The 21161-nt window shown below is 46.3% G+C and overlaps 2 protein-coding genes across 4 annotated transcripts in view; one reads left to right on the top strand and one right to left on the bottom strand.

Moving 5' to 3' along the window:
• Positions 1 to 21161, bottom strand: part of LOC126263658 (oxysterol-binding protein-related protein 9) — a 518089-nt gene that overhangs the window by 411558 nt on the left and 85370 nt on the right. The gene's annotated exons all lie outside the window — the stretch shown is intronic.
• The window catches only part of LOC126263659 (elongation of very long chain fatty acids protein AAEL008004-like), a 121056-nt gene that overhangs the window by 46544 nt on the left and 53351 nt on the right, over positions 1 to 21161 (top strand). The window contains exon 3 of the mRNA XM_049960768.1: positions 13346 to 13536. Coding sequence (XP_049816725.1) covers positions 13346 to 13536 — 191 coding nt within the window. The remainder of the gene's footprint in view (positions 1 to 13345; positions 13537 to 21161) is intronic.

The following is a 21161-nucleotide window of genomic DNA, read 5'->3' as shown; positions in this document are numbered from 1 at the left end:
CCACGTCACCTTATATGGAATTTAATATTAATGAATAATTTATCATGTGTTTTCGGAAGCAAATAAGAAGAGAATTATTGATTATTTTCAAAAATTTGTGCAGTACTTCTATATGGCTTACCACATCGCCTCCCTGTGTGTTATTTCTGCACATCCACTCAATCGAAGGGCAAAGTCGTAAAATATGGGATCCACAAACAGTATTTTTTGAGCTGAATAAATTTGTTATGTGTAAGTTGAAGATAATCAACAACCACAATGAATCTGGCAGAATAAAAGAAAAACCCGCAGCTTGTTATCGCTGTAGATTGTAAGAATATGTTTAGTTCCATTAGTTACAACATTTCTGTGTTGTCATGTTCTGATATTTACACTTCTTAAAAACACGAAGGCCAGCTTTAAAAACAACCACAGCACTGTACAAAAAAAAAGTTGTACTCAATTTAAACTGATAAGCAAGGAGGACGTTTACAGAGGCCAGTACAAATAAGGTAGTGATATAACCGCAAGTATCTTGTTCAAATTTCTGCCGTCCATAGAAAAAATAAGTTCAGGCCGGGACGAGAGACAGAGAGAGAGAGAGAGAGAGAGAGAGAGAGAGAGAGAGAGAGGAGTGATCGAACTTCGGCTGCAACGTCGGTGACCGTAAAGAGAAATAATCTCGCAACACCAAGTTTCGTCTTCCTCCGTCACAGCCGCCCGGAACACCTTGACACTCCAGAAGGGATTGCAACATTTACCCATGCTGCACTATGGCACTCCTGTCGCACTGTGCGCACAGGTTGAAGGCAGGCAGCGGAAAATTATCTCAACCAGCATTTCGCCTGGGCTAGTGTCCCAACGCAATTCCGCCTCTGCTAGCAGCGTCATTCTGCCAGGGCCAAAAACGTGCCTGAATTTGTTATAATCTTGCAACGTCGCGTTATTCTGACTGTACCACACTCAAAGACTATGCAAAACTTTATAATATAAAGATTTCAGGAGTGTTAATGATAGTAGCAATCGCAACATCCACCATAAAGGACTAACGAAACTATTATGAAGTGATTTCTGAATGCGTAACAAACGGGAGATACTCTCTCTGTCTCCTGGACGAACATTTCTCGATCATAATACGTAATTATTTCAGGTTGCATCCTCACGGAGAACAGCGTGGATACGCTTACTTCTCCCTGTCCTTCAATACAAATAACGAATTTCTTCTAGTGAATTAACAAAGCACTTGAGACGTTTCATGACTTCCGAAATCTAGAACTAACATCACATTCATACACAAGGCGAGGCAGAAAAGGTAGACCATGCCCAGTACACGGTATTAAACTGTTTATTAGTTTGAAAAGTGGTTCTCTGGACCGAAACATGACAAAAATGTCTACTAAACATGGGTTCTAAAATGCAAATATTACAAGTTATGAGCAGTTGTTCATCTTCGATACCGTGAAACACTCTTCTACAGAACATGTGCTCATAGCTCGCAGGGTATGGAGTTTAGAGGCCGTATTTACTGAACATTTTTTCTTGTTTTAGTTTATACTATCACCTACCAAAATATGGAATATTTTTAACAACTTATTTGACGATGAGCAGTTTTTGCTAAATTAGGGAATAGCGGATGATGTGGAGAATTTACTGACGTACGCAAGTAATTCATAACGTCTATAGCCGCCGAATTATGACATCGACATAGTTTTTTATTTTGTTTTAAGTAGAACGACATACTTTTCTTTTGTCATTGTTGGAATAAAACGCAGTAACTTGATAGAATATTAACAACATAACACAGCCGTAAAGTGCTGTTTTGCCTTCAGAAGATGTCGAACAAAAGTATGCCCTACTGCAACGAATACACTCTCTGATCAGAAGCAGCTGGATACCCTTCCGTAACGCGGAACTGACCACTATACGTTACAAAACACGGACCGCCAATTTAAAAGGAGGCGGGTAGCATCGTGTTGTTAATACAGGAGTTGTAACAGCATAATTGGTCGTTCTGGCGATTTAAGTGACTTCGAATGATGACTTATCACTGGATATCACCTCAGTAACAAATACATCAGAACATTTCAACCCTTCTAAAGCTGCCCAAGTTGACTTTGGAGGTATATTTATTAAATGGAAACGCGACGGAGCACTCCTTGTTAAATCAAACCCAGGCACACGTAATGTACTGACGGATAGAAAACATCAAGCACTGTGGAGGCAATTGTATGAAATCAGAGGAAGAAATAGTTCACGAGTTACGAAATTCTACCAGCAGTTCAGCAAAGCGCAATGACTGTGGGTAGGTAGTCAAAAATAATTAGGTACTATGATCGAGCAGCTCCTCATAAGCCAGGCATTTCAGTAGTGAATGCTCAGCGACGCTTCAGGTGTTGTACAGGGCGACGCCACTGGGCAGTGTATGACTGGAAACGAGAGATTCAGAGTGATGAATCACGCCGTGGGCTGTGTCAATCCGATGAAAACGTTTGGGTTTGTCGAATGCCCTAGTGTGTAATGTCAACAATGAAGTACGGAGGAGATGATGTTACAGTATGAGAGAGGAGTGTTTCTCGTGGTTACGACATGGTCCCCTTATTGCGCTTAATGAAACGCTGCACGCCGAAGGATGTGAACGCATTTTGCATAACTGTGTGTAGCGTACAGCAAATTGGTTGGTTGGTTGGTTGGTTTAAAAGAGGGAGGGGGGGGGGGGAGACCAAACTGCTAGGTCATCGGTCCCTCGTTCCGATTAAAATAATTCCACAAAGGTGGGAGTAAAATAATCGAGAATACAAAACACAGCTGGAAGAATGGAGAAAACCACAAGAATGACACAAAGGCAACAAACACTAAAACAGACAAAATCGGAAAAGAAAACCACAGAGACGCAAGAAACATGTAGAAGAGATCAAAACAAGAGACCACATTACCATGGCTGGCTGAACATGAGAATAAAAGGGAGAAGCCAGCCACTCAGCAAACCATTAAAAACTCCACCCTAAAAGAACTAGGATGATGGACACCAAGGGACAAAAGATATGCGCTAAAATCTGGATCAAATAATAAAACCCACCCTCACGAAAAAAACGTAAAACTAAAGCTGCTGTTGAGGCATCGTCGCCCACCACAGAATGTAGAGTGCTGGGAAAGTTACAAGTCCGCCGCAGAGCGGCTTTAAAGTGGGCAGACCAGCAAGAGGTGGGCAGACCAGCAAGAGGTGGGCGACCATCATTTGTGAGCCACAGCGACACCGAGGTGGGTCCTCGCGACGGAGGAGGTAACCATGCGTTAGCCACGTATGGCCAATGCGGAGCCGGCAGACGACAACTGAATCCCTGCGAGAGAACCGCATGGAAGACTTCCACACATTCGCAGTCTCCTTAATGACACGCAGTTTCTTGTGCGTACTGTTATGCCATTCCATCTCCCAAAGCCGAAAAACCTGCGGCGTAAGAAAGAACGCAGGTCAGTTTCGGAGATGCCAGCTCCAGAAGCGGTTTCCACGTTGCCTGTTTGCCCAGCCTGTCGGCAACAAGTTCGTTGCCTGGGATTCCGACGTGTCCTGGGGTTCGCACAACCACCACTGAACGACGGGACCGTTCCAGGGCATAGATGACTCCACAACGCTACCAAAGGATGGCGAGGGTAGCACTGGTCGATAGCTTGTAGGCTGTTCAAGGAGTCTGTACAAAGGAGAAATGACTCGCCAGGGCATGAGCGGATGTGCTCAAGAGCACGAGATAAGGCCGCCAGGTCTGCAGTGAAAACACTGCAGCCATCTAGCAAGGAGTTCTGTTCAATATGTCCTCCATGAACATACGCAAAGCCTCCGTGACTATCCGCCAATGAGCCGTCGACGTAAACCACTTCATGGCCCCAGTACATGTCGAGAATAGAGAGGAAGTGATAGTGGAGAGCCGCAAGGTTAACGGAGTCCTTAAGGTCATGCAAAGGTCCAGAAGAATCTGCGGCCTAGGTGTACACCATGGAGGTGTACGTGAATAGACCTCGAGGAGAGGTGGTAACGGGAAGGACTCCAGTTCAGATAAAATGGACCAGCCGCGAACCATAATAGTAAACCTTGACCTGGGCCACCTATGGGGGAGATGAACTACCGTGGTTGGGGAAAGTAATTCCGATGCGCAGGATAACTACGAACATGTGCAACGGAACTGGCGAGCAGTTGTTCACGCCTAACCTTCAATGAAGGTACTCTGGCCTCCACCAGGGCGCTGGTCACTGGACTCATCCTAAAACCTCCCGTTGCCAGTCGAACGCCACAGTGGTGCACTGGGTCGAGTAAACGCAACGCTGAGGGCGCCAGACTCCCATAGTCAACGCGGGATTGACAAGGGCTCTTGAGAGCTGCAGCAGCGTAGAGCGATCTACACCCCAGTTGGTGCTGCTCAGGCAGCGGAGGGCATTGAGGTGCTACCAGCACTTCCGCTTAAGGTGACGAAAATGAGGTAGCCAAAACAATGGTGCTTCGAAAACCCGTACTAAGAATCGATATGTCTCCACTACAGTGAGTGGACCGTCATTAAGGTAAAGTTTTGGTTCTGGATGAACGGTGAGACACCGGCAGAAAAGCATAAACGACTTCGCGGCTGAACACTGGAAGCCGTGGGCTAGAGCCTATGACTGTGCCTTGTGAATAGCTCCCTGTAGCCGCCGCTCAGCAACACCAGTACTGGAGTAACAATATGCAATGCAGAAATCAGCATACAGAGAAGGGGAGACCGACGGCCCTACAGCTGCTGCTAGGCCGCTGATGGCCGCTAAAAATAGAGATACACTCAACGCGTAACCCTGCAGAACGCCATTCTCCTGAATATGGGTGGAACTATGGGAGGCACCAACATGGATACGGAAAGTACGGAGCGATAGTAACTTTTGGATAAAAATCGGGAGCTGGACCCATAGACCCCGTTCATACAATGTGGCAAGGATATGATGTCGCCAGGTCGTGTCGTATGCTTTACTTAAGTCAAAAAAGATGGCAACCAGATGTTGGGTTTGAGCACTAGAATGATGGTGCTATCCCATCATTGCGATGGAAAGACGACATCGCATCAGATCCAGTTGAAGATGACGAGGAGATGTTGCTTGTGTCAGACAAGAGATGTTTAATCATCTGATTGTGGATCCGATCTGGCCCAGAAGGTGTGTCGGGACAATGTGAAAGGGCGCTACGGAGCTCTGACTCTGTAGGCAACGTGCTCGGCAAAGGCAACGTGCTCGGCAAAGATCTTGACAATCATGTTGGCGTCTGTAGAGAGCACGCCATTGATGTTAACGCCACGGACACCTGTTGGGGTCTGGTACCCAAAAAGACGTCTGATCTTCGTCCAGACTTGGGAAGGTGACGTATGGCACCCATTGGTCGACACGTATCTCTCCCAACACTCCTGTTTCCGTAGTTTTATAAGCAGGCTAACAAGGGCACGGAAAGGTGCCGCTTATGTAGCTGTAGAGCTCGACGACGCTCTTTAATTGCCTCAGCGACTTCTGGTGACCACCAAGAGACTGTCTTTCGCCGGGAGGCACCCTAGAAAACGAGGGATCGTGTTTTCCGCTGCAGAAATTATCACAACGTCGATAGCACCAAGTGAGGGAGATTCAACGGTTAGAGCAGAGGTGAAGACTACCCAGTCTGCCTTGTTTATAGCCATCTGGGTAGGAGTCCATGGGCATGACGCTGGGAGAGTGACAGGAAGATGGGGAAGTGGTCACTACCAAACAGGCCATCATGTGCTCTCCAGTGGATAGATAGGAGCCCTGGGCTGCAAATTGATAAATCAGTGGCCGAGTAACTACCATGAGCCACACTCAAATGTGTTGCGACCCCAGTATTCACGAGGCAGAGGTCGAGTTGTGACAAATTTTCGACATCTCTACCTCGGTAAGTAAGCATGGTGCTACCCCACAAGGGTTTATGGGCGTTAACTCTCCCAAAAGGAGGAAAGGTTTAGGGAGTTGATCAATCAGTATAGCCAATACATTCAGGGGTACTGCATCATCTGGAGGAAGATTTACATTGCACACAGTTATTTCCTGCGCCGTTCGTATCCTGACAGCCACAGGTTCAAGAGGGGTTTGAAGGGGCATAGTGTCACTACAGACTGAGTTCAGGACATAGAACAAACTCCAACTGACACTCTATTATAGTAGCTACGGTTCCTGCAATATCCCTTATAACCACAGAAGGCAGGGGTCCGCATTGCCGGGAACCAGGTTTCCTGGAGGGCAATGCAGGAAACAGGTGTACAGCTTAACAGTTGCCATAGCTCAGCCAGTTGGTGGAAAAAACCGCCGCAGTTCCACTGGAGGATGATCGTGAGACTGGGAAGACATGAAACACTCAATGAGGTAGTCAACACCTCAGGGTCACCTGCTGCCACTGACGTATTTCCTGAACAGGCTTTATCCATTGTGTCTGAGGGTCTGGCGAGATCTAGGTCCTCAGCTGATGCCAGAATCTTCACCTCATCCTCAGATGCAGAGCTTGTAGACAGCTGTGGAGTGGGTGCCACCGCAATTCCCTTGGTCTTGGCGGGGTCTTCTTTCTGGATTTCCCTCGCTGCTTCTTAGGTTTGTCTGGCTGGGAGGGCTGCACTGATTCAGTCTCCAGGACTGAGGATGATCGTATAGCCCTATGACCAGCTGCTTTTGGGCACTTCAGCCACTGGCGGGTGTCATATTTCCCATTAGCAGGAACGTGGGAAGGGAGCGACCCAAGAACCCCTTCATAGCGAGAGGAACGCCAAGATTGGGCAGAGGTTGCTGTTTTTATCAAGACCCAGAGTGCATTTTGGACAAGCCCTCCACCTCCCCAAACTTGTCCTCTAAATGCTCTACAAAAAACTGAAGCTTCATTGAAACAAAGGTGTCCCCATCAGCTCTCGTACATACGAGGTATCAGGGTGAATAAGGTTCGCTGCAATCCTTAGCCTGGCGTTCCTCCCACAGTGTGGCCAGGTAGGCGAACTAATTAGGATCATACTTCCTTGCATTGTACTGAGACTTGGAAGGCTTAGAGACTGCTAACGTTTGTCCACCAGCAAGTGATGACGTGGTACACTTCACTGCGCTTCATCTGCCCTGATGCCACCCACTCCGACCAGGGGCCCTCCGCATGGGCGCCACCCAGCTGCAGTGAAGGCCACATGGCAGTATGGCCACTGCCGGGAGTCCTGATGCCCCAGGGTGACGGGCATCTACTCCTTGGCATACATGGGGAGTTAATGGCACAGGTGTCAGCAGAGTGATCCCTGTGTAGTCATGGGGCTACAAGCAACAGGGTATATGGTGTCACCACCACAACGGACTGGCCGTCATGCTGGATATGATGTGCAAAGAATTCCACGGTCCTCGTCGGCCCAGAAAGCAACACTGCATAATGGGTGGAGGAAAACGCACCCAGGAAGGCGTCCTTCCCCAAGAGATGGAGGATGAGCGGGACTGCAATGCCACGATGAGAAAGTGGGCTGAAGATCTCAATACACAATGGACATGATGCATCATGTAAGGATGCCTCCCCAACTGGCTCGCTCTTCCGGTAAATTTTGAAAAATGGAGGTCAAACCCTACAGGGGACCATCACAAAGGCCGAAAGGTGTGAGACTCCTTTTAGTCGCCTCTTACGACAGGCAAGAACAACTTGGGCCTATTCTAACCCCTGGACCCGCAGGGTGGGCGTACAGCAGGGAAACGGTTCCAGAGACGATGACTGATCATGTACCCTGTCATGAAGTAGCATCTGTGAGGCATTGGTTTGTGGACGATAACACTCCTGAAACGAAATGGCCCTGTCCAGGGTCCTGACATGAACCCAGTGGAAAACCTCTGGGATGAGTTAGAACGTCGACTTCGCTCCAGACCTCAGCACTCATAATCACTACCTTTTCTAGTTCCGTTTCTGGAAGACTGGGTGATGGAGCCCCTTAGGGAAATAGCGGAAAAGTCGGGGAAGAAGGCCAGTGTTTACTCTGTCTGCTTGCCGGGGGTCTCATCCGAGATGTGGAGGAGGCCCTGCCGGCGGCGATAGAGAGCACTGGGTGCACCCGACTGCTAAGTGTTGCCCATGTCGGCACCAATGACTCCTGCCGTCTGGGTTCAGAGGTCATTCTCAGTTGATACAGGCGGTTGTCGGAGTTGGTGAAAGCGGAAAGCCTCACTCGCGGGGTGGAATCTGAACTAACTATTTGTAGTATCGTTCCCAGAACCGATCGCGGTCCTCTGGTTTGGAGCCGAGTGGAAGGCTTAAATCAGAGGCTCAGACGAGTCTGCGGAGATCTGGGGTGCAAATTTCTCGAGCTCCGCTATCGGGAGGAGAAATGTAGCGTCTCCTTAATAGGTCAGGCGTGCACTACACGCAGGAAGCGGCTACAAGGGTAGCGGAGTACGTGTGGAGTGCGCATGAGGGTTTTTTAGGTTAGAGAATTCCCTCCCTAGGCCCGACAAGACGCCTCCTGAAACGCGGCAAGGTAGGAGTAGGCAAAATGCAACAGGTAATAACAATATTAATGTGCTAATAGTAAACTACAGGAGCGTCTATAGGAAAGTCCCAGAACTGCTCTCATTAATAAACGGTCACAATGCCCACATAGTACTAGGGACAGAAAGTTGGCTGAAACCAGATGTGAACAGTAATGAAATTCTAAACTCAGGTTGGAATGTATACCGCAGAGAGAGGCTGGACAGTGAAGGAGGAGGCGTGTTTATAGCGATAAAAAGTGCAATAGTATCGAAGGAAATTGACGGAGATCCGAAATGTGAAATAATTTGGGTGATGGTCACGGTTAAAGCAGGCTCAGACATGGTAATTGGATGTCTCTATAGGCCCCCTGGCTCAGCAGCTGTTGTGGCTGAGCACCTGAAGGATAATTTGGAAAATATTTCGAGTTGATTTTCCCCACCACGTTGAAGTTCTGGTTGGGGATTTTAATTTGCCGGATATAGACTGGGATACTCAAACGTTCATAACGGGTGGCAGGAACAAAGAATCCAGTGAAATTTTTTTAAGTGCTTTATCTGAAAACTACCTTGAGCAGTTAAACAGAGAACCGACTCGTGGCGATAACATATTAGACCTTCTGGTGACAAACTGACTCGAACTATTTGAAGCAGTTAACGCAGAACAGGGAATCAGCGATCATAAAGCGGTTACTGCATCGATGATTTCAGCAGTAAACAGAAATATTATAGAAGGTAGGAAGATTTTTCTGTTTAGCAAAAGTGACAAAAAGCAGATTTCAGAGTACCTGACGGCTCAACACAAAAGTTTTGTCTCAAGTACAGATAGTGTTGAGAATCAGTGGACAAACTTCAAAACCATCGTACAATATGCGTTAGATGAGTATGTGCCAAGCAAGATCGTAAGAGATGGAAAAGAGCCACCGTGGTACAACAACCGAGTTAGAAAACTGCTGCGGAAGCAAAGGGAACTTCACAGCAAACATAAACATAGCCAACGCCTTGAAGACAAACAAAAGTTACGCGAAGCTAAATGTAATGTGAAGAGGGCCATGCGAGAGGCGTTCAATAAATTCGAAAATAGAGTTCTATGTACTGACTTGGCAGAAAATCCTAAGAAATTTTGGTCTTATGTCAAAGCGGTAGGTGGATCAAAACAAAATGTCCAGACACTCTGTGACCAAAATGGTACTAAAACAGGATGACAGACTAAAGGCCGAAATACTAAATGTCTTTTTCAAAAGCTGTTTCACAGTGGAAGACTGCACTGTAGTTCCTTCTCTAGATTGTCGCACAGATGACAAAATGGTAGATATCGAAATAGATGGCAGAGGGATAGAGAAACAATTAAAATCGCTCAAAAGAGGAAAGGCCGCTGGACCTGATGGGATACCAGTTCGATTCTACACAGAGTACGCGAAGGAACTTGCCCTCCTCCTTGCAGCGGTGTACCGTAGGTCTCTAGAAGAGCGTAGCGTTCCAAAGGATTGGAAAAGGGCACAGGTCATCCCCGTTTTCAAGAAGGGACGTCGAACAGATGTGCAGAACTATAGACCTATATCTCTAACGTCGATCGGTTGTAGAATTTTGGAACACGTATTATGTTAGAGTATAATGACTTTCCTGGAGACTAGAAATCTACTCTGTAGGAATCAGCATGTGTTTCTAAAAAGACGATCGTGTGAAACCCAGCTTGCGCTATTCGTCCATGAGACTCAGAAGGCCATAGACACGGGTTCCCAGGTAGATGCCGTGTTTCTTGACTTCCGCAAGGCATTCGATACAGTTCCCCACAGTCGTTTAACGAACAAAGTAAGAGCATATGGACTATCAGACCAATTGTGTGATTGGATTGAAGAGTTACCAGATAACAGAACACAACATGTCATTCTCAATGGAGAAAAATATTCCGAGGTAAGAGTGATTTCGGGTGTGCCGCAGGGGAGTGTCGTAGGACCGTTGCTATTCACAATATACATAAATGACCTTGTGGATAACATCGGAAGTTCACTGAGGCTTTTTGCGAACGATGCTGTGGTATATCGAGAGGTTGTAACATTGGAAAGCTGTACTGAAATGCAGGAGGATCTGCAACGAATTGACACATGGTGCAGGGAATGGCAATTGAATCTCAATGTAGACAAGTGTGATGTGCTGCGAATACATAGAAAGAAAGATCCCTTATCATTTAGCTACAATATAGCAGGTCAGCAACTGGAAGCAGTTAATTCCATAAATTATCTGGGAGTACGCATTAGGAGTGATTTAAAATGGAATGATCATATAAAGTTGATCGTCGGTAAAGCAGATGCCAGACAGATTCATTGGAAGAATCCTAAGGAAATGCTATCCGAAAACAAAGGAAGTAGGTTACAGTACGCTTGTTCGCCCACTGCTTGAATACTGCTCACCAGTGTGGGATCCGTACCACATAGGGTTGAGATAGAGAAGATCCAACGGAGAGCAGCGCGCTTCGTTACCGGATCATTTAGTAATCGCGAAAGCGTTACGGAGATGATAGATAAACTCCAGTGGAAGACTCTGCAGGAGAGACGCTCAGTAGCTCGGTACGGGCTTTTGTTGAAGTTCCGTGAACATACCTTCACCGAGGAGTCAAGCAGTATATTGCTCCCTCCTACGTGTATCTCGCGAAGAGACCATGAGGATAAAATCAGAGAGATTAGAGCCCACACAGAGGTATACCGACAATCCTTCTTTCCACGAACAATACGAGACTGGAATAGAAGGGAGAACCGATAGAGATACTCAAGGTACCCTCCGCCACACACCGTTAAGTGGCTTGCGGAGTATGGATGAAGATGTAGATTCCTTCACAGAAAATACAGTCACCACATTGAAAGTGTCCACTGCAGAGTTTAATCCATCATTAAGGCGAAGGTGGAAAACATCGGATATTGATGTCCAGTAAAAGGTGTCTGAATACTTTTGATTAGTTGCTATATAAGCAATGGCTTGACTCACGTATGGCTGGTGTGTCCATCTGTGTGCTTGCAGTTCATCAATCTGAGACTTGCTACTGTAGCAATCATTCACCTTGCCCGTGAAGAGCCGGCCGAAGTGGCCGTGCGGTTAAAGGCGCTGCAGTCTGGAACCGCAAGACCGCTACGGTCGCAGGTTCGAATCCTGCCTCGGGCATGGATGTTTGTGATGTCCTTAGGTTAGTTAGGTTTAACTAGTTCTAAGTTCTAGGGGACTAATGACCTCAGCAGTTGAGTCCCATAGTGCTCAGAGCCATTTGAACCATTTTTTTGCCCGTGAAGACAATTGTCAACAAGGTGGACAGAGTTTTAGTTAATAGTGAACGTCGCCGAACTGTTACAGTATCGATCCGGTTGTATGCTGGAAGGTATCCTAAACGTCGCTGTCTTGGCAAATTTTATAAAAAAATTTCAAGAAAATGGGAAAGTGAAGAATGAAACATGCTAACGAAAGAAAACAAAATTAACAGCAGCAGACGATAGGAATGTGACTAGCATTTCAGCAGCGATAACATGCAATCCGAATGTCATTACAAAGCAGTTCGAACGTGTGGGTTCGATCGGCCGACAAAGTGCTCTGCAAATATAACATTAAAACGCATCCCATCCCTTCCATACTTTGATCTATCAACAGTTTCATAGCAGTGACTGTCAGAATCTATTACAGATTTCAGAATGGTGTCTACACAAACTGCTAATACTCGTACATACGGCGTTTCCGTGGCAGGTTTGATTTACGGATGCAACATCGTTTGAAAACTTTAGTCAGATTTGCAGTCAATAAATCCACGCTAGCTCAGAAACGTGGATCAACAACGATCTTTGTCGGCCGAGACGTAATGCGAACTTTGCAGGAATTCATCCCATTAGGGCGCTAAACAGCCAGTACTATGTAGAACAGTCCTTAGCAGGTACGTTGCTGCAGTTATTGGAAGACATGCTATACGACATAAGGCAACAAATGTGGCGGTTGACCCGCCCTTTCCGCAAAGATAATTACATAAATTCTTACCGCAATAATTGGAAATCGTTGGACCTGTCTTTTGGGGAAACACGAAATGGCCTACACCCTTGCCGGACGAACAGCTCTGGAGAATTAAAACAAGATGTTTACAAGGAAAAACCGATGACTCCAGAAGACATGAAATGAAGGAAAGACGGAAGATTCGCGATTTTTTTATTTATTTATTGGCATTCAGGACGTGCCCACTCAGGCATCTCAAGAGTGGAATGTCAGCTATGACGACACGAACATTAGAACACCACAACACCCAGTCCCCGAGCGGAGGAAATCTCCGACGCGGCCGGGAATCGAATCCAGGCCTCTTCGCCTGGCAATCCACCCCAACTACCGCGCAGCTACCGAAGCGGGCGAGATCAGTGTTTAACGTCCCGTCGACAACGAGGTCACTAGAGATGGAATACAAGCTCAGATTACGTAAGGATGAGGAAGGACATCGGCCGCACCCTTTCGAGGGAACCATCCCAGCATTTGTCTTAAGCGATTTCGGGAAATCACGGGAAAACCTGAATCTGAATAATCTGACACACATACGAACCATCGTCCTACAGACAGGAGTCCAGTGTGCGCCAGCTCGCCCGCTAAGACGTGAGAAGGCTGAGACCTTTGGCCAGTGTCGTAATAAACCCAGAAGAAATTCAACGTGTTGTGTTGTTTGTCCGGAACCACTTTGTAGCATGTATCCATGTTCGAAGTCAACTGTCAACTTTTTAAACATTTGTTCCGCACCCCCACCCCTCTCTCTCTCTCTCTCTCTCTCTCTCTCTCTCTCTCTCTCTCTCTCTCTCTGTGTGTGTGTGTGTGTGTGTGTGTGTGTGTGTGTGTGTGTACGTTGACTAGCTGACGTGTGCCTTTTGTGTGTTTGCAGATCCGCGGGTGTCGGACTGGTGGATGATGGACAGGCCGTGGCCCCTGCTGGCGCTGCTGAGTTGCTACCTCTACTTCAGCGTTGTCTGGGGGCCGCGCTACATGAGCTCGCGAAAGCCCTTCGACCTGAAGCCCGTGATTGTCGCCTACAATTGTTTCCAAATCGTCGCATCGTTCCTAATTTTCATTTCGGTAAGAAGCGTCTAAATGCTGAATCTAAAAACAGTACAGTAACTTTAACAACATTGTATTTGTGTTGCCTATTATGGTGTCAACATGTTTGCAGCAATGAAGCGCACCTTATAAACCGAAGAACAGGAAAATACACAAAACTAGAGAGAGTTTGATCGGAACAAACTATTGTAACCCCAACACAAAGCAAGGAATGACGAACTGATTCTGAAGGTCTGTTACTTGATAGTTCCGACTGTGTGGCCCTATTAACAGTTAGGCATGAAATGCAATACACGCATTATGAAGAAAGACTGCTTGTAGGTAGGAAGTGGATCGACCAAGTACACTGATGAGCCAGCCAGAAATTACGACCACCCCATAGCGAGTATGAATGCCGTGTTGCGGTAAAGAATGTGTATAAACGGAGCAGAAACAATTGCAGAATCATTCTAACGAAGACACGTTCCGCAAATGGGGAAAATCACTGACATAAGCGACTTCGCCGAAGGGCAGGTATTATGACCCGGTGCCTAAAAACTAGCATTTCGGAAACGGTGCACTGGTCGGCTGTTCACTTTTTACTGTCATTATGATCTAGGTCAGTGGTTGAATAATGTTGAAACCACAGAAAGATATTGGGCATCCACACCTCATCACAGAATGTGACGTCGGAGGTTTGTCTGCTCTGGAAAACAGGATGGGCGGCGATTTGTGGTAGGTATTACAACAGAATACAATGATGGCACAGGCACCAATGTTACGGAGCACACCATTTAGCGTACAATGTTAAACATGGGGCTTCACAGCGGACAACACCTACGTGTTCCCACGCTGACCTAACGACGTCGTCGATCACGTATGGCAGGAGTGGGCACTGTATCTTTCAGAGTGGACCGTAGATCTATGGAAACGTGTCACCCGGTCGGATGGATCACGTTTACTGTTACAGGAGGTCAATAGGCCTGTTCAGATAAGCCGTCATCCACGCGTACAGCTGCTCAAAACGTGCACCACGATACAGACATATGTTCAGTGGGAGAGGAGCAAAGCAGTACTACGCTACAGCAGACATTCGTCTGGCCTTCCTGGAGACCTATGATAGTAATCGCAGGCACCATTGCAGCTGTCGACTATGTAAACATTACTGCGGATGACCTCCATCCAGTCATGCTTGATGCCTTCCCCGAAGGCGACGATAGCTTCCAGCAGCATAACCGTCCTTGAGTATTGGGTCAAAGAGGGTATCACCCCACTCTGCATTGTTGCCAGATGTAGCCAAGATAGCGGCGATGACGTGATGCAAGATGGCGGCGTGTAGAGTTGGCAGCAGCACATGATGTCATCCTAGATGGCGGAGATGACAACGTCCAAGATACCGGCTTTTGATGGGGAGGTTCAATTTTGGTAGGAAGATCGGTCAGTTGGGCGACCTCCACTAACCTAACCCCCCCCCCCCCCCAGAAAATGGCGGGAAGTTTAAATTCCATCAGGATAATGCAACACACCTAAGAAAAATAGCGGGAAAGAAAGGGCAGTTGGGCTACCTCCACTAACCAAAGTCATCTGACTGCCACCTCATCCTAGGAACTTGCAACAAGTTTGAATTCTGGTGGTCAAGAAAGGTCACTTGGGCCATCTCTACTAACCTAAGAAAATGATGGGAAACAAAGGACACTTGGGCTGCTCCACTAACCTAAATCACCTGACTGCCACCTTTTCCTAGGGATTGGCAGGGAGAGAACTCTTCCTGTGCTGGACGTAAGTCTTTATTATTTTGCATGCACTATTTTATTTAAACAATTAGAGGCACTACCACCATCCAGTGTGGTTGCCAAGGGGTCTGGACTCCAACTGACCTAGTACACAGTACCACCGCCAGAGGGCGCTTTCATCTGTGACGTAGCCCAAGATGGCCGCCATGATGTCAGCTAATGGTGCAAGTACAGTTTCGGCAGAAAATTTTAGTTCGAGTAGTTGTAAAATGAAAAAAAAAAAAACATGATGTACTGAAATGAAAAGAAATGACTTATCAGTTGTTAATTCTTAAGATATCAGTACAAGGACAAACTCCATTAACATCACTAGATTCTCTTCCTCTCTAAATGCCTTATTACACAATTGAATATCTAAAACGCTAAGTAAACCTCAATTAAGGATGTAAACGCTCTGTCAAAACAATTGATCCCGATTGAAGTATCCACAACGTGAAGTGGCTGGCTGATGCATTTTGAGCTTATCAGTACAGGCACAGAGGACGGTTGTCCGGCATATCTGACTTTAACGCCACCCCTCCTGCGGTGTCTACACACTGCAACGGACGCAGCTGTCTGCGCTGCTATCAAACACCGGTACGGTGCTCAGATGTCTTCGACCTTCAACAAGGAATAAGTATCGATCCTCGCTTCGCTGGACCACGAACGGACCATTCACACGCGCAACGACACCGAAAGCTCCGCTGCTGCTTTAGACGAGTCGCTGGGTTCCCTCAACAGCCTAGGTTCATTTTGATACTGGTCAACGACAAATTATCGAGGTACTAAATTGTCTGTACAGAGAAACAGACGACACTGTCACAGACGCGCACTAGACAGAAACGCGCGTGCACCTGTGCTGTCTTTCATACATTTCATTGCAGCAAGTAAGCGAACAAAGATCACAGTTTCAGTCATTTTGACACTGAAATCGTTATACAGGCAGCACTAGATCAGTTTGACAACAACGGAGGGGGGGGGGGGGGAGGGGGGCGAGAGGGAGGGGGAGGGAGGGGGAGGAGTCCGTGTTGAAGGAACCGTCCAGGCATGAAATACATGCTATTTACGATATTATTATTTCCTCCTACTCACACTAGTCATTTTAAATTGTACATGCACTTGTACCGGAAATAGTAGTGTGTTTTGCGGCGTATGATACATACTGCAACTAATAATACGGTAATTTTCGTAATGGCAATGTGAAAAAACAGAATAGTTTAACGTTTCGTTAACCGTATAAATTCCAAATCAGCTTAGCTGGAGAATTTTGGATTCAGCACCTCCTGGGTCCGTGTTTACCTTTCATTTAACCGCTGAAACAGTAGTACCGCACAGCATTAAACGTCTCAGGATCTTTACACTCGATCCCCGGTAAATTTAACAGAAGTCAGAGCTTGACAGACAGTTGCAATAGTATCCAAAGCCGACCCAATTTTCTTCAAATTGGTGTCTGTCGCTGCGGTTTTTGTACTTGAATCTGAATACCCTTTTATTTCGTCTTTTCGGTTAATGTACAGTTTCTTTTTGGTAGCCGTGTTCAATTGCCTGAAATACACACCATACACTTGAAAATGACTATACAACTGAAAATGTGCACTGGTGAACAATCGAAATAAAAGGATATTCTAATCCAAGTTATGACAGCCACAGCGGCATATTACTGTTATTCAAAAAAGAACTGGATTTGAACTGCGTCTGCATCCAGTGAGACAGACGATCTGTTAACCACAGGATACCGCCTCAGGGTGAGACACGAATTAAAACAAATCCTTTTTCAGTCTATTTGAAATAAAATATTCTATTCCACTAGAGCACAGTTTCGACCGTTGTCATTTTCAAGTGCACGTTAACACTTCCTCATATGCACAGCAGTAACACGTCGTACATCGCTGCAAAGAATGACACACGACAGAATACTTCCAAAAAAGCGGCATTGCAAATCGCCGTAATCCAGACCAAAAAGCATAGATCCAAGTAACCGTACATTCAAGTATGCCAAGAATGGCAATGAAGTACAACTACAGCAAAACTTCAATGTATGCGTTCTTGCGTTACACTTGATTGACCAGCATGTAAAGCATCGTAATCGTCTTCCGTGACAAATTCCAGCTTCTTTTACAAGACGTTGCAATTGCGGATCGTAAATGGGAAAGACGAACTTCATCAGAAGCAATAGTTTCTTTTAAAGGGACAGTCTTTAAAAAAGAAAGCTACAGTTTTTGTTCTACTGCATCTTTTCTAATTTCTTAAGGATAAGAGCATCGTTCAATTATGTTGGTATGAATAGCAGTCAGAGAGAATTTTTATATCTTGTAAAGGAAACAGATGTTTATGTTTAAACTTTCATTAATATGATTCCTACTGAAAGACAAATTCAATACAAAAGTTCATGTTCGAAGTTGCAAAAAGTTCACGTCCATATCCTGAAACAATTGTTTGTCCCAGAATAATCACTCTATGGACTCACTGTGACTTCTGTTGCTCTGTAGGTGGAAAAATCTTGTCGATTCGTGGCTCTTGTGTTGCTGAAGTCGTTATTCCCTTGGTGTACGGCACACTCGTCGACTAAACATAATCTCAGTAAATAATTGCTTCCTGCCTTTTATAACAGCGGTACTGGCGCTTTTAGACTACGCCCTGAGATGCTGACGTATGCCGAATTAAATTCCTTTTTATGTCCGAAGCGATCTGCGACTTGTTGAGCTAGTACACAAATTTCCAAGTTTTTTCACAGAAATTTTGTCTTCAGTAGTGATATAGTACGTTCAGCTGTCTCGAATTTGTTTCTAACTTCTGCATAACCGAAATGTATTACACGAACCTATAACTGGACGAATCTTCTGACATTGATTTCTGCCTTTACACTACCTGAGTCAAACTGCTTCCTACATATTTAACAAACTGAGCATTGGAACTGACATTTATAACTTTTCCCAGAGTGAACAAGTCCCTGATCTGTATATTAACGTTTAAAATGAATTATGTCGTATCTCTTCACGTAAACAAATATGGCTGTATACTTCTAGGAACGAGAAGGAATGTTGAATTTTTAAGGCAGGAGGTTAGTATATTGTATACGTTTATTTTAAATCCTTGTCCGAATATACTGGTTTTTTGTAATAACTTTATGTCTTCCTCTGTACAGTCTGGGTAAAACGCACAACTCCTTCCGCTATTTTCCTTCAGCCAATGCGGGGTCCATCTGCGATAGCTTCGCTATCGATGTCAAAGAAAAGAAGTATATGTTTATTGAAAGTACTCTTAGAATACAGAAAGTACCAGAAAAGAAAACCCGCCCCTTTACCGTCTAGTGAATGAAGCAGATACCAAATTTCACAGTATCGCTACGAAATAGATTAGGATATTGTAAATGAAACTAGAACGCTAAAAATATCGGCATTCGAATTTTAGTGAAACTGTAAAATCAAAAGAAAGAAGTTCCTAAAAGTCAGTGCGTTTCATTGTTTGAGGCTGTCATTAACACTGAAAACTAACGTTGCAATTTAAGAGAAAAATTAAGTTCATGGAATAGAAACTAGAACGCTACCTCTTAGTTTGCCTTTAGCGAAATAAATCGACGAGATGCTCGCTTGAGATAATCAGCGTTTGACAGCCAGAGTTCTCTTGTTCTTCAGCGTAGTGTACTTTGAGACAGCTACGTTTATTCCCGGCAGATGTTTGTGTTTTCTAGACGTCAGCGAACCTGCACAGAACGATACGGCCCTGAAATTATTATGGCCGAGGTTATATCGTGCACTGCCAGGCGAGTCCGCAGTCACGCTACTACTGCATAATTCGACAAGGAAATAGTTCCCCTGCTCTTCGCTCGATACTGTTGCCGTTGAACTGATTGCAGTTTCCCTGCAGTTGCCTTAACACTCATCAGAGGACGTAAAAAAAGAAACAGAGCGAACTTGGCGTGGTACATCGGTGCGCATCTTGTCGTAACCAAATATACAGAACTTTATTGGCTGCTGAATAAAAATTATAGAACAGGTTATATGAAAGAAAGACTGAACAATAATTCAGTTATGAGGAAGTGCGGGAGTAGCGTTGCAAATTTAAACTGAAAGGCAATAAAGCCAGAGAATTCATATATTTTTAACAGTATAACGACGTAGAAGGTCCAGTCACACCACCATGGTCTTTTGTTAAAAGACCACTGGCTCTACACTCCTGGAAATGGAAAAAAGAACACATTGACACCGGTGTGTCAGACACACCATACTTGCTCCGGACACTGCGAGAGGGCTGTACAAACAATGATCACACGCACGCCACAGCGGACACACCAGGAACCGCGGTGTTGGCCGTCGAATGGCGCTAGCTGCGCAGCATTTGTGCAGCGCCGCCGTCAGTGTCAGCCAGTTTGCCGTGGCATACGGAGCTCCATCGCAGTCTTTAACACTGGTAGCATGCCGCGACAGCGTGGACGTGAACCGTATGTGCAGTTGACGGACTTTGAGCGAGGGCGTATAGTGGGCATGCGGGAGGCCGGGTGGACGTACCGCCGAATTGCTCAACACGTGGGGCGTGAGGTCTCCACAGTACATGGATGTTGTCGCCAGTGGTCGGCGGAAGGTGCACGTGCCCGTCAACCTGGGACCGGACCGCAGCGACGCACCGATGCACACCAAGACCGTAGGATCCTACGCAGTGCCGTAGGGGACCGCACCGCCACTTCCCAGCAAATTAGGTACACTGTTGCTCCTGGGGTATCGGCGAGGACCATTCGCAACCGTCTCCATGAAGCTGGGCTACGGTCCCGCACACCGTTAGGCCGTCTTCCGCTCACGCCCCAACATCGTGCAGCCCGCCTCCAGTGGTGTCGCGACAGGCGTGAATGGAGGGACGAATGGAGACGTGTCGTCTTCAGCGATGAGAGTCGCTTCTGCCTTGGTGCCAATGATGGTCGTATGCGTGTTTGGCGCCGTGCAGGTGAGCGCCACAATCAGGACTGCATACGACCGAGGCACACAGGGCCAACACCCGGCATCATGGTGTGGGGAGCGATCTCCTACACTGGCCGTACACCACTGGTGATCGTCGAGGGGACACTGAATAGTGCACGGTACATCCAAACCGTCATCGAACCCATCGTTCTACCATTCCTAGACCGGCAAGGGAACTTGCTGTTCCAACAGGACAATGCACGTCCGCATGTATCCCGTGCCACCCAACGTGCTCTAGAAGGTTTAAGTCAACTACCCTGGCCAGCAAGATCTCCGGATCTGTCCCCCATTGAGCATGTTTGGGACTGGATGAAGCGTCGTCTCACGCGGTCTGCACGTCCAGCACGAACGCTGGTCCAACTGAGGCGCCAGGTGGAAATGGCATGGCAAGCCGTTCCACAGGACTACATCCAGCATCTCTACGATCGTCTCCATGGGAGAATAGCAGCCTGCATTGCTGTACTGTACTAGTGCCGACATTGTGCATGCTCTGTTGCCTGTGTCTATGTGCCTGTGGTTCTGTCAGTGTGATCATGTGATGTATCTGACCCCAGGAATGTGTCAATAAAGTTTCCCCTTCCTGGGACAATGAATTCACGGTGTTCTTATTTCAATTTCCAGGAGTGTATTTCAGTAAGGACTGACAACTTAATCTGCTCCTACCTTGGTGATGGGTTGGTAACAATGTTTAGATGACCGGGCTTGGGGAATCTACGCTTAGAAATCTTGAGCACGATGGGAGAACCGTAACATTGCCCGCGCTGCTCTCTTGATGAGTGAAGTCACATTTTATCTTTTATCAGCTTCCTCAGATCACGGTTGTTAACTACAGATGAAGTAGGTTGAGGATACATGAGAGAAAAGTAAGGACGAGAGAGCATTAGTAATTCTATTTCCTGACGGGTTAATGGTGGATTCCATTTAAAAAGCGAACTATGTC

This window comes from Schistocerca nitens, chromosome 6 (genome assembly GCF_023898315.1).
Source record: "Schistocerca nitens isolate TAMUIC-IGC-003100 chromosome 6, iqSchNite1.1, whole genome shotgun sequence".
Classification (NCBI taxonomy): Eukaryota; Metazoa; Arthropoda; class Insecta; order Orthoptera; family Acrididae; genus Schistocerca; species Schistocerca nitens.
The sequence above is the reverse complement of the archived record's forward strand: the minus strand, read 5'-3'. Positions and strand labels throughout refer to the sequence as shown.